Genomic DNA, 13,774 nt, shown 5'->3' on the forward strand with positions numbered 1-13,774 from the left:
GGTTCAGTTTCTTTTCACAACCAGTTGATTTCATTGGCTGGTGTGACAAAAGTCTTGGAGGCAATTTGGTGCGTGGTGGTGCTGACTGACCATCAGTTGATAGAATTTACAGAATGGTTAAAATACCGGAGGCTGCCATTTAGCCCATGAGGTCTACACCAAATCTATTTAAGATCATTCAGATTATTACCACCACTCATCCCTCTGCCAAAACTACAACTGAATCTGTCTCCTCTACTCCCTGGACAGAATGTCCATAACCTAAACAATTCCTATGTGATGGTGTGTTGGGGGGGGGGGGGGGGGAATCCTCTAGTTTTATTTGGATCTTCTGCCATCACATTAATTTTGTGTCTGTAGTGCTTGATCTGCCAAGCCTCTCCTTCCCTAGAGTGTTGCACCCATAATCATGCATAGCCTGAACCAGTAGTTCATAGAGGTTTATGAGCACAGTAAGAGTGAGGTAATCTGAATGAACATGAGGCTCCTCCTGGCTGTATTTTCTATTAAGTATACAGTACATATATTGTTGTGAGTGCCATTGAGTTGTTGACTCATGGCAACCCTATACAGAGTGTAGTTGTCCATAGGGTTTTCATGTGAAGATATAGAAGTAGATTGCCAGGCCTTTCATCAACAGTACATATAAAACCATAGATAATTCAGTTTTTTTTTTAGCCCCCTTTAGAATTGTGCTCTCTAATTCATTGTGACTCTTCTCAATCTTTTCACCAAAAATTGATATTGACGATTTAACATTTCCAGCAGTAAGTTTTATCTCTCATCTTCCTGCCCATTTCAAGAACCTGCCCCTATCCTCTCCATAGTACATCACCCCTGAATGGTACATCGAATAGAAATGCTGATACAAAGTTGTAAGCTTCGATCAATCCCTTATTATCTAATCTCAGCTAGTAATGATCACAATTCATTACCAGTTTTTAAAGGTAACCCAAACACCTAGATGTCACACTAGATACCTATGTGTTAACTAATAATTGTCATTTCAGAAGTAGGTGATACTACCTTTGGGAAGTGCCATATCAGATGCATGTTGTAGGTTCTTCAGCTTGGTACTTACAGACTTCCAATGAACCCTTTGAAATTACTCATGAAAGACTGCCACACAAACTTGAGCCCATAACTATACTAGGTGAAATTTATCGAGCATCTAGTGAGTAGTTTAAAGGAAAGTAAGCTTAGTTGGGGACACATACCAATTGGGTGTTTTCAAGGTATTAATACTGCTAGCTGGATTAAGAAATTTAAAAGTAGTTGTTTGAAATCTCAGATGATTATGGCTTAGGACGTGATGCAGAAAAGGGCTCAAGGTTAATCTTAATGATAATGGGTGGTATATCATTGATAAGTAGGTTGTGAGCAGTTGCTTTTGACATTGAAAGCTTTCTTCCCAGTTATCTCCATGCCATAGGATCTTGGTTATTATGCCTCAATATATTGAGCAACCTGTTGGCTGGTAACAGCCTGAACCAAGATAAATAATCTGAGAGACATAGTTTTGCATTTTCAAATCTTAAGTTGTGATGTTGATATGTCTTATTTTTAACATCATACAGTGAAGTCAGGTCAAAAACCAAATATTGTTTCCAACAGCAGTTGGTCGGCTCTTTTTAATTGATGTTTCTATTCAAGTTATTTGCTATCCACTTCCAGCACTACTAATTCTGACGTCAGAACAGTCTGATCTCAAACCAAAATGTTTAGCCAACATGGTTTTATACTTGGGCAGAGTTCTATTAAATAAGCAGTGTAGCCCATTCATTAATGTTTATACAAAATATCTAAAAGTGATCTAGCTTGCAGAAAACTGAAATTTTACAAATTAATAGAAATGCTCTGTTGTCAATAATAGAATATAACTCAATGTCCTATTGCTGTAAAAAGCACCTTGGTCATCCTTATCCCTTCATAACCCTGATTTCTCCAAGTTCCAAGAAATTTCAGTAATGTAGAGTACTTCAGGTCTCATAATTGGACAGATTAGATTTGTCTCTCTTTCAAGGTAGGAAGGGTAAATTTAATTGAAATAGTAATAGCTTTTCATGTAGATTGCTGTGAAAATCAAACATCTGCATTGAATAGAGCTCCAGAGTTGTATTACAAAGCATCTTCTGTCCTTGTTACATGAAACAGAGCAATATGTTTTCAAAAATCTTTAGTATTTAATTTAAATTGTCTTGCTCAGCTCATTGAGTACTATTTGGGAAATAAAGCTGAGAACATCTTTAAGTCATGTGTGCATATTATTTATTAAACACTTTAATAAAAATAGACTGGAATTTCAAGAATAAATATAATTTTCTGTATAATGCAGCAAAATCAGTCAAAGTTAAAATAAAACTTGGTCGAAAGGACAGTGACAAAAGTCGTGAGAAAGGAAAAAGTAGGAAACGGCTGGTTCGTACTAAAATCAAGCCCGTCATTAGTGATGATGACAGTGATGATGACCAAGATAACAATGTAAGTTTTCGATTAAGGTGATTTATTATTGTAGAATTTCGCTTGAAAGGCATTTTGAAATTTAGAAATGTTCACTGTGCAAACTATTTATATATAATCTAGGTATCTTCAGTTGAGCCATTACAAAATGACCACTAAGATCATTTACTCCATAAAAGGTTTTCTTTGATGGTGTCTGTCTGCTTGGTATATTTATTTTTTTTCTCTGTTATCATGCTCTTCCCACCCCCACCCATTCACAGTCCGTTGTCAAAATTTGTAAATTAAGTGATTCCATTTTTTACAATTGCATTGAAGCATCTGACTTGAAAACGTATACTGTACAGCTTGAGCTGTTGCACATGACTTGAGTCCATTGTTGTGTATTGTTAAAGTCAAGTTTTCTTTAATATTCCCATCATTGGAGGCTTGAACAAATAATGGCACATCCTAAAACAATAACTATTTTTGGATTATTAGCAATGAGGATTACATTTAATAAAGTGGCTTTAATTTTTTGTTATTTAAAAAAGTGAGGAAAATTTATATTAGCTTTAGAAGTAGATACCAAAATGTCCTTTTCAGTATTTTTTTAAACTGGTCCTGGATTCACAGGCTGCAAATGAGGCATTGGTGACATCAATTGAATTTGCATTCTGTTGGAATTTAGGCTGTAAAAGAGCAGTTGTTTCGAGAAAGGTTTGGATCCTCTATTAAGATTGGCCTTCCTCCTGGCAGAACAATGTGTCAGATTTTTCTGCCAGAATGTGCTTGTAGATACTGTCAAGGTCACAACTTTTTAGAAAGGATAGATGTTATAATTTGTCTGTGTACATGTTTTACTCCCTCTGTGTATTTCCAAAGTGTCGTGCATAACAGTGTGATGGTAATAATATAAGAACCAACTCATGGTCATAAGGACACGAATTGCAACTTATAAAGCGGCAAAATATTAACACTGCTATCAGTAATCCAGGTTTCTCCACATCATATTTGGGAAACGACTGTACTAATCTACCACAAGCTGAAAATGCTGTCTGATCAGGCAACATCAGTGCAGAAAGAAATGGAATTAACTTATCAGTTCAAGGTTAAGATCTAGTCACATTGAATGAAAGAAATGTATTCATTTATTTTTTTAAATTCAACAAGACTAAAATAATCAAAAGCTCCTATTCTATCACCTTTGTGGAAGGTTTCATCTTTGAAAATAGCTTGTCTTTCCTATAATTCTGAACTATAAATATTCTGGTAAAAAGATATTCAGTAATTTGCTTTTCTTAGATGTAATGAATTTTAACATCTCAATTCTTTTAAAACATTCTACTACAATTTGACTTAAGCAGCAATGAAGCATTTTATGAATAATTTGGGATGGAAACTATATTGCTAACTAAGTCTCTTTAAAGACTTGAGCACACTTTGATATTCTGATGATCTCAGAAGTTGCATGTATTTTTTTTAAATCAGATGAATATTATGCCAAATGTGTCAAGATTAATCTGATATACAAGTGTTTTCAATTGTATGAAAATGTAAAACTCAGTCTTTTTTTTTCTTCCTCAGGACCAATCTGATATCAGTGGAAGTGAAGATGAATGAACTAATAACAAGAATGTGAATTGCTTCATGGACAAATCTTTGTTTCAGTAACTTTACCAACTGTTTTGTTGCACAGCTAATTATAATTTCTCCTTCCCTACTTCTCCCTTCCTCGGATTGTCTTTTTTACTGAAAAGTAAATCTGTTAGTAGAACAGTATATAATCTTTAGTTTTATGTAAGCATGACTGCAGTAAATGATTTCATAGCTATTCATCTGTTTGCATCACCATATATTTGCTTTAAGCTTGTCAAAAATGAGTAAAAATTGCTTTTGAATTGTATCAGTTTATATATACAGTATATATACATTAAAATGACAGTTTTGTTGTCCTGAAGGTCAATGTCTCCACAGCTTTAAATTCTGACAAATATAATTCAAGTGGAAAATTTGTTTCATATGCACATCCCTTTTTAGTTTAATTTGTTTTGAAAATATTGTTTTGCAACCAGTGCTGGTAATAAGCTTTTCCTTAAGTGTACTTAATTCTTGCTTTCTTTGCACAATGTCTTTGGTGTAACTGATTGCCCAAGGCAAATAAAATCTAATTCAGTTGTAAAGAGTAAACTTTTTTTGTCTGTGTTTATTTAAGCACTAATTAAGAATTTAGCAAGATTAGGAAACTTCATGAGGAATCCTGAAATGTTATTTATATTGCCACTATTGAGCTCAAGATTAAAGGTCATCCTATGAAAAAATTGTAAAGATGTATTTTGTGACTTCCTTGTGAATTATTTTTAGGCTTTGTGTAAAAAGTTACACAGAATTAATGTATCGTGTAACATATTGAAGTATGTGGAAATGGGTGGCAGTTCAACCACATTCTTACATCTGGATGGCATTGTGACAGTTCTACTTGTGGGAAATGAAATTCAGCTTTTCTTAAATATGACACTGATCTCTATGATGTACTCAGTTACAGGAAACTTCACTTGTCTTGAGTCTTTGATGCCTGTTCTTCATTATCAGAAAAAAATAGAGCAGATCACTTTTCCACTTGAACTCAAAAAGACCCTCTTTTTTTAAAATACAACTTTGAACAGTTATTTAGGAAAGAACCTTGACGATACTAAAATTAAATGTAGCTTGAATGCATGAGGGGTGATGGTACATTTATGGGGATTTTTTTAATAGTTTGAATTCAAATTGTGGTTATAATTTTATTTTGTTATTGGTTTCCTTGCATTTTCTCATTGTAATTGCTTGTGAAAGTTTTGATCTATCAATATGTCAGAGAAGTGTATTTTAAACTTGCCAATAAAAATAATAAATCTACAAAATGTCATGCAGCATTTTTAATATTTATATAATTTAAGAATATTATGTTTTTTCAGTATTGTAATTATTTGTCTTGAATACACTCCACTCACTGTCTTTTGTTTTTATACATTAGGGATTTTGAACACCTGATACATAGCTGTTTTTTTATTTCACTTGGAATTAATCACAAGTATTAAGCTAAAAAGCATATCTGGAAATACATGGATTTTGGCTGCCAGTGACTAGTGGTGTTCCTCAGGGGTCAGTTTTGGGACCACTGCTTTTCACATTGTTTGTCATTGATTTGGATAATGGAATTGATGGCTTTGTGGCAAGGTTTGTGGATTATATGAAGATAGTTGGAGGGGTAGGTAGTGCCGTGGAAGCAATGCAATTGCAGCAGGACTTGGACAAAGTGGAAGAATGAGCAAAAAAAGTGGCAGGTGGAATACAGTGTTAGGAAATCTATGATAATGCATTTTAGTAAAATGAACAATAGTGCAGACTATTATTTAAATAGAGAGAAGGTGCAAACATCAGAGGAACAGAGGGGCTTGGAATCCTGGTGCAAAACTCCCAGGAGGTTAATTTACACATTGAGTCTGGTAAAGAAGGCAAATGCAATGTTGGCATTTATTTCAAGGGGGAATAGAATATAAAAGCAAGGAGATAATGTTGAGGCTTTATGAGACACAGGCCGCACGGAGTATTGTCAACGGTTTTGGGGCCCATATCTCAGAAAAGGTGTGATGTCATTAGACAGGGTTCAGAAGGGGAATGAAGGGGTTAACATACGAAAGCATTTGGCCGCTTTGGGCCTGTACTCACTGGAATTTAGCATTGGGGGGGGGGGGGGGGGGAGTTTAGAAGATCTCATTGAAACCTACCGAACATTGTAAAGACTAGATAGGGTGGATGTGGAGAGGATGTTCACTGTGGTGGGGGTATACAGAACTAAAGAACACAGTCTCAAACTTGAGGGGTGACCTTTTGGAACGGGTAAGGAGGAACTTTTTTAAACTGAGTAATGAATCTGTGGGATGCTCTGCCATAGACTGCAGTGGAGGCCAAGTCTATGATTATATTTAAGGCGGAAGTTGCTGATCGGTCAGGGCATCAGAGGGAATGGGATTGAGTGGGATCCAGGATCAGCCATGCTGGAATAGTGAAACAGACTCAACAGACTGAATGGCCTAATTTTGCTCCTGTGTCTTATGACTATGAACCTGTTTTGTACAGTCAAGACAATGTATTTAGTTCAACCAATCATGCAAATATTCCAAAACTATTTGTTTAAAAATGTAGTGTGGCTCATTTTCCTTGACCTTCATTTCTGTATTTGTAGGTTTACTAAATTTTTTTGTTAGAGATTAGAATAGTGCAGCAAAGGCAGGTTGGTCTTGCAGATATGTAGGAGCTATCTTCTAGTATGCTTTGAGTCAGCTGTGTCTTGGAGCTTGGCCTCTGAACATGGTTATCTGTATATTGCCAGAGATGGAGGACCTTCATTGCTGCCCTAAACACCAGCGGTGTAACGGGCAGTAACTAACTGCATATTGCAGCTCGGCCTTCATTCTGGATTGTGGTCACTGAACATCAAATAGGTTCTCCTTAATTCTGAAAATTATCCTTACTCTTGCATGGGAAGCTTGTTGGAGTTGAGGCACCATGTTGCAGCAGGAAAGATTGAAGAGCTGGGGTAATAAAATAACTGATTTAACCGATTTTTGATACTGTTATAGACCCACTGTTTAGTATTATGGTTTGCATGTCATGAAACAAATGAATATGGAGTGGCATTCCTAAAGGCAGCTGAATTCGAGAAGGACATTTCACAGTCTCGCCTTATTTGATGAAGTCAAAGTTTTAGGATGGTTGATTAAGGTAATATTTGGTGACTGGTATTGCTCCCTGTAGTTTTCTTAGGAGCTGTCACACAGTGAAGTTTGTCTACTGTAGACACTAGGATCTCAAGCACATTGACATCTTGTAGGTGGGGGGCAGAAGAACTGTTGAAAACCTGGTATCAGAACTGATGCAGGGTCTTAACACAAAAGGTCAACAATTTAATGTACGTTATTCCCACTGATGTGGCTGGGAGAAACAAAATATCTATGTTAAACTGTCTGTACCTAAGGTCTCAATTTAACAATTAAGTTTCCTTTGCATCTCATAGGATCTGCATTCAAATATGTGCTGCACCATTTCTTGACAAGTGCACTCCTTACAAGTTCCTGTATCATGCATATTAATTCTGAACAAGGAATTATTCAGCCTAGTGTGTCCAGTATGTAAATGTGTAAGTATGACTTCTTTCCTCCTATTATCCCTATCTTCCAGTTGAGCTCTCGTCATTCTCGGAATGTTATATGAATTAGGTCCTTCCTTTCCCTTATCCCAACTTTTTAATTATGGCTTTCACCTTCCCTTCATGCAAAGGCACCACTACATTTACATTCTTAATTTTTAGTGATATCTTGGTGAGAGCTGACACCTTGTTTCCTTCAATCCCAGCAAGGGCATCCAAAAGAAATGGATACAAAAGCCAAGACCCTGCAGACTCAATAGATGTAGAATGTCTGGCCTACAAATTGAAATGCCTGTTTTAATAGATGTCAAGACCGAGAACAAATCAGAGCGCACAAGTCCATAATCAGGGTGTAATTCTTTGACCCATTTCAGGGCTCAAATGATAGTAACCATCTCAGACATGAATACTGATACTTTGATAATCTTAGTAGTCTCCTAAAACATAAACAAAAACAACTGATTGACCTGTGATTGGATTCTTTGAACCATCTGTGTAGATGTGTAAAAATCCATGTTTGCCTTGGATATATTGCTGAACCTCCTGTGCCACTGATAAACAATCACTCCTCACCTTGATCTTTTCTTGAAGGCTTAAATCAACCACGGGCAAAGGGAAAAACCGTGAATGACTGGCAGAGAGCAAAATACTGGGACCATATTCCACACTTAAAAAAAAAACAAGTTTTTGTGTCTATTCCCATCCAGCCAAAACTGAAGACCTTACAAATGTGGTGCTCCCAATATTCTACTAATGTTGCCAATATTGGATGATCAACTTTATATCCTCTTGTGTTAATCCTATAAATCATTGCTTATAACCCTGTAACCTGCAGAAATGTAAAGGTAATTCATTCATTTCTACAAATAATGCCAAAATTAGGAAATGATTTAATAGCACGACAACATGATCTCAATGCTTAAGCTTGAACTTTATCTAGGGGCTTTAAGACCGCTGGTGAAGTTGACCCCATAAGCAATACACTCATCATCAAAGATAGATCTGATCATAGCAAGATACATTTATTTAGGTGACCAATCACACCCAGTTAAGCAGCTGAGTGTACTAAGGGTTTTTTTTAACACTTCTATAGAATTTTATTCATATACACCATCCATGTTAGCCTTATGTCCATCCACATACCCAGAAACTTTACCATCGACTCTTGTTTAGGAGACTTACAGTATAACTTTAGATCAATTGTGGGTGTAATGTTCCTTTTAGAAAACAAATAACTTGAGTCTTTGCAAAAGAAAGTTTAAACCCCTACTGACATCCCCATTCCTTCACATCATTAATAGCTGTCTTTATTTTCCTAACTAGTTTAAATTCCTGCCTCTTTTCCACAATGCAACTTCATCAGCATATAATGATTTGGAAATGTCTGAGCAACGTTTTATTAAATATCATTAATCATAATGTTAAAGAGGAGTGGGCTACACACACTCCCCTGTGAAGCCCCATTCTCTATTTCATGCTCCTTAGTAATTGATATTCCCACCCTAACATATCTTCCTGTCACAAAATATCTTGAATTCAATTGAATATTCTTCACCTCAGAAGGTTCAAAGGTTCACTTATTGTCAAAGTATACAACTCTTGAAATTCTTCTTCTCTGGGTAGCTGTGAAACGAAGAAAGAAAAAAAAGCAGCAGAATCACCAACCCCAAAATCCCTCCGCGCACAAAAAATGGAACAGGCACATCAACCCCCAAATCTCCCTCCCCACACAAAAAAATCAATAAAGATCGGGCAAAAAACACAATATAAAAGAACTATAAGACTGAAAAATAGTCTATAGTCCAAGCCCACATCCAAACACAGAAAACTTAGGCAACACACCATGGGCACAGCAACAGGCTGTCCCCTCTCCAGAGGCAGAGCGAATAAAAGACAGGTGACCGGTACTCACCCTCCAAACTCACCTCAATGCTTTAATCTCCCTCATCACTTTAATTGGTGAACAAAGGAATTTTTTCCCATCTTTTCAAGTTTAAATGACAGGCCTTGTGTCCATAACTTATCAAAAGTTTTTTTTGTACATGAAAGAGAATGCCTAATACTAATACTTTTTTTGGTGGTAACCTACTATGGGAACACCAATACCCTTGAATGGAAAATCTTACAAAAAGTAGTGGATACAGCCCAGTCCAGCACATCTACACAGAGCGTTGTCGCAAGTAAGCAGCATCCTGTATCAGAGACCCCCACCAGCAGGTCATGCTCTCTTCTTGCTGTTTCCATCAGGAGTAAGGTACAGGAGCCTCATGATCCACTGCATCTGGTTCAGGAACAGTTATTACTCCCTAACGTTCAGGCTCTTGAACTTCAGTCAACTTCACTTATGCCATCACTAAAATATTCCCACAATGTATGAACTCATGGTCAAGGACTCTTCCGATGGGATTTAAACTAGTGTTGCCAGATGGGAACCAGAGTGCCAGAGCACTTGGTGGAGAGGTTGTGAAGGCAGATGCTGGTAAGACCTCAGATAAAGTTAGGAATTAAAAGGTTGAGCATGGTGTGACTAGTGTCTTGAGCTGCATATATTTCAATACAAGAAGTATCGTAGGAAAGGCAGATAATAGTACTGAAGACAAAGTAACTGGATTACAAACAGAGGCAACGTGTAGTGAGGAAAGGCTGTTGATAGGGCAAAATTGCAGCCAATAGGATGAGTTGCAATGTAAAAGGTGGCAAAATTGAAAAGGATGAATACAGGATTGAAGGTGTTATGTTTGAATGTGTGCAGTATATGGAAAAAAGTAGATGAACTTCTCTAGCACAGTTGCAGATTGGCATATATGATGTTGTGAGCATCACTGCATCAAGGCTAAAAGAGTATAACTGGGAGCTTAAAGTCCAAGGGCACATATTGTATTGAAAGGACAGGCAGGAAGCCAGAAGGGGTGGCGGTGCTCTGCTGGTAAAAAATGAAACTCAATCATTAGAAAGAAGAGACATAGGGTCATAAAGTGTTGAATCACTGTGGATAGAGTTAAGGAATTGCAAGGGTAAAAAGCCACTGATGGAAATTGTATACAGACTCCCAAACAGTGGTAAGGATGTGGTCTATATATTACAACAGGAGATAGAAAATGCATGCCAAAAGGGCAATGTTACAATGGTCATGGGGGAATGGACAAGGTTCCACATAGTAGGCTTATTCAGAAAGTCAGAAGGCATGAGATCCAGGGAAGTTTGGCCCAGTGGATTCAGAATTGGCTTGCCTGCAGAAGGCAGAGGGTTGTAGTGGAGGGAGTACATTCAGATTGGAGGGTTGTGACTAGTGGTGTCCCACAAGGATCTGTTCTGGGACCTCTACTTTTCGTGATTTTTATTAACGACCTGGATGTGGGGGTAGAAGGGTGGGTTGGCAAGTTTGCAGATGACGCAAAGGTTGTTGGTGTTGTAGATAGTGTAGAGGATTGTCTAAGATTGCAGAGAGACATTGATAGGATGCAGAAGTGGGCTGAGAAGTGGCAGATGGAGTTCAACCCGGAGAAGTGTGAGGTGGTACACTTTTGAAGAACAAACTCCAAGGCAGAGTACAAAGTAAATGGCAGGATACTTGGTAGTGTGGAGGAGAAGAGGGATCTGGGGATACATGTCCACAGATCCCTGAAAGTTGCCTCACAGGTAGATAGGGTAGTTAAGAAAGCTTATGGGGTGTTAGCTTTCATAAGTCGAGGGATAGAGTTTAAGAGTCGTGATGTAATGATGCAGCTGTATAAAACTCTAGTTAGGCCACACTTGGAGTACTGTGTCCAGTTCTGGTCGCCTCAGTATAGGAAGGATGTTGGAAGCATTGGAAAGGGTACAGAGGAGATTTACCAGGATGCTGCCTGGTTTAGAGAGTATGGATTATGATCAGAGATTAAGGAAGCTAGGGCTTTACTCTTTGGAGAGAAGGAGGATGAGAGGAGACATGACAGAGGTGTACAAGATATTAAGAGGAATAGACAGAGTGGACAGCCAGCACCTCTTCCCCAGGGCACCACTGCTCAATACAAGAAGACATGGCTTTAAGGTAAGGGGAGTGAAGTTCAATGGGGTTATTAGAGGAAGGTTTTTCACTCAGAGAGTGATTGGTGCGTGAGTCAGTGGTGGAGGCAGATACACTAGTGAAGTTTAAGAGACTACTAGACAGGTATATGGAGGAATTTAAGGTGGGGGATTGGCACAACATCGTGGGCCAAAGGGCCTGTAATGTGCTGTACTATTCTATGTTCTATGTTCTATTTCAATATGCAGGTAGATTGAGAAAATCAGGTTGGTGCTAGATTTCAGGACGGGGATTTTCTAGAATGTCGACAAGAAAGCGTTTTAGAGCAGCTCATGGTTGAGCTCACTAGGGGATCAGCTATTGTGGATTGGGTGTTGCGCAATGAACTGAATTGATTAGAGAACTTAAGGTAAAAAAAAACCCTTAGGGGACATGATCATAATATGATCGAATTCACCCTGAAATCTAAGTAAGAGAAGCTAATGTCAGACATTTCAGTATTACAGTGGAGTAATGGGCACTCTATTCCATTGTAACATTAGAAAAACCATTAATAGCCCTTCTTTCTGAGATCTCCCTCCCTTTCTAGATCTTTCTCTCTCCCTCTCTGGATATCAGTCTACCTACTGATATCTTTTATAAACCCACTGATTCTCACAGCTACCTAGATTATACCTCTTTCCACCCTGTCACTTGTAAAAATGCCATCCCCCTTTTCTCAGTTCCTCCATCTCTGCACATCTGCTCTCAGGATGAAGCTTTTCATTCCCAAACTAATGATGCGTCCTCCTCCTTCCCTTCCTCCATTATCAATGCTGCCCTCACCCGCATCTCTTCCATTTTGTGACATTTACCTTAACCCTATCATCCCGCCACCACAACAGGGATAGGATTCTTCCTGTCCTCACCCACCACACTAGCCTTCGCGTCCAGCCATAATTCTCTGTAACTTCCGCCATCTTCATTGGGACCCCACCACAAAGCACATCTTTCCATCCCCCCCCCCCCCACACACTTTCCACTTTCCATAGGGATCACTTCCTATGTGACGCCCTTGTCCACTCGTTCCATCCCACTGATCTCCCTCCTGGTACTTATCCTTGCAAGCAGAACAAGTGCCACACCTGCCCCTACACCTCCTTCACATCCATTCAGGGCCCCAAACAGTCCTTCCAGTTGAGGCAACACTTCACCTGTGGGTCTACTGTCCAGTGCTCCCAATGTGGTCTCCTGTATATCAGTGAGACTGGATGAAGATTGTTAGACCGCTTCACCGAGCACTTACACTCTGTCCATCAGAAAAATGGGATCTCCCTGTAGCAATACCTTTTATTCCATTTGGGTAGCCTCCAACCTGATGGCATGAGCATCAATTTCTTGAAATTCCGGTAATTGACATCCCTCCCCTGCTTCACCATTTCCCCATTCCCGTTTCCCTCTCTCATCTTATCTCCTTACCTTATCACCTTATCTCATCACCTCCCTCTGGTGGCTCTCCTTCCCTTTCTTCCTTGGTCTTCTATCAGATTCCCCCTCCTCCAGCCCTCTATCTATTTCATCAATCAACTTCCCAGCTCTTTACTTCACCCCCTCTCCCTCCTCCAGTTTCACCTATCACTTGCCACCTTGTACTTCTTCTCCTTTCTCCCCTCCTTTCCAATCTTGAAGAAGGGTCTCGGCCCGAAACTTCAACTTTTTTCCCACAGATGCTGCTTGGCCTGCTGAGTTGCTCCAGCATTTTGTGTGTGTTGTTTTGGATCTCCAGCATCTGCAGAATTTCTCCTGTTTTTAACTCTCCTTTGACATCTGAATATTATTTACTCCTCCTTGTAAAGTATTATTAATAATTCTCGAGTTGAGTATTTTATCTTTAGATGCTTTTCTGCAGCTTTTAATATAATTTTATTTTTTTCAGTCCTACTTTTAGTTTGTGCTGAACAATTTAACACATCTAACATAAGAATCCTTTGTTATAAAATCATGCACTTTACACAATGCGTTTAATCTATTTTCTGGATATTAATAGTCCTATTGACTCAGTCTTCGATACTTTCTGAAGAGCCTTTGCATATGATATGCCCATTTCCACCTGAACATGCTGCACTTCGCAGTTTTCTTAGGCACAGGATACACCGTGC

At 38.4% G+C, this 13,774-nt stretch overlaps 1 protein-coding gene across 5 annotated transcripts in view; it reads left to right on the forward strand.

Annotated features, from left to right (window-relative positions):
- Positions 1-5,342, forward strand: part of smarca2 (SWI/SNF related BAF chromatin remodeling complex subunit ATPase 2) — a 122,313-nt gene extending 116,971 nt beyond the window's left edge. For 4 of the 5 annotated variants that reach the window (XM_073072230.1, XM_073072246.1, XM_073072239.1 and 1 more), the window contains 2 exons: positions 2,336-2,481; positions 4,027-5,342. In XM_073072230.1, the coding sequence (XP_072928331.1) occupies positions 2,336-2,481; positions 4,027-4,062 (182 nt within the window). In that variant the 3' untranslated portion in view covers positions 4,063-5,342. The remainder of the gene's footprint in view (positions 1-2,335; positions 2,482-4,026) is intronic. The other variant, XM_073072255.1, reaches the window with a different exon arrangement.
- The last annotated feature ends 8,432 nt before the right edge of the window (positions 5,343-13,774 follow it).

The sequence above is a fragment of the Hemitrygon akajei genome, chromosome 2 (genome assembly GCF_048418815.1).
Source record: "Hemitrygon akajei chromosome 2, sHemAka1.3, whole genome shotgun sequence".
NCBI lineage: Eukaryota > Metazoa > Chordata > Chondrichthyes > Myliobatiformes > Dasyatidae > Hemitrygon > Hemitrygon akajei.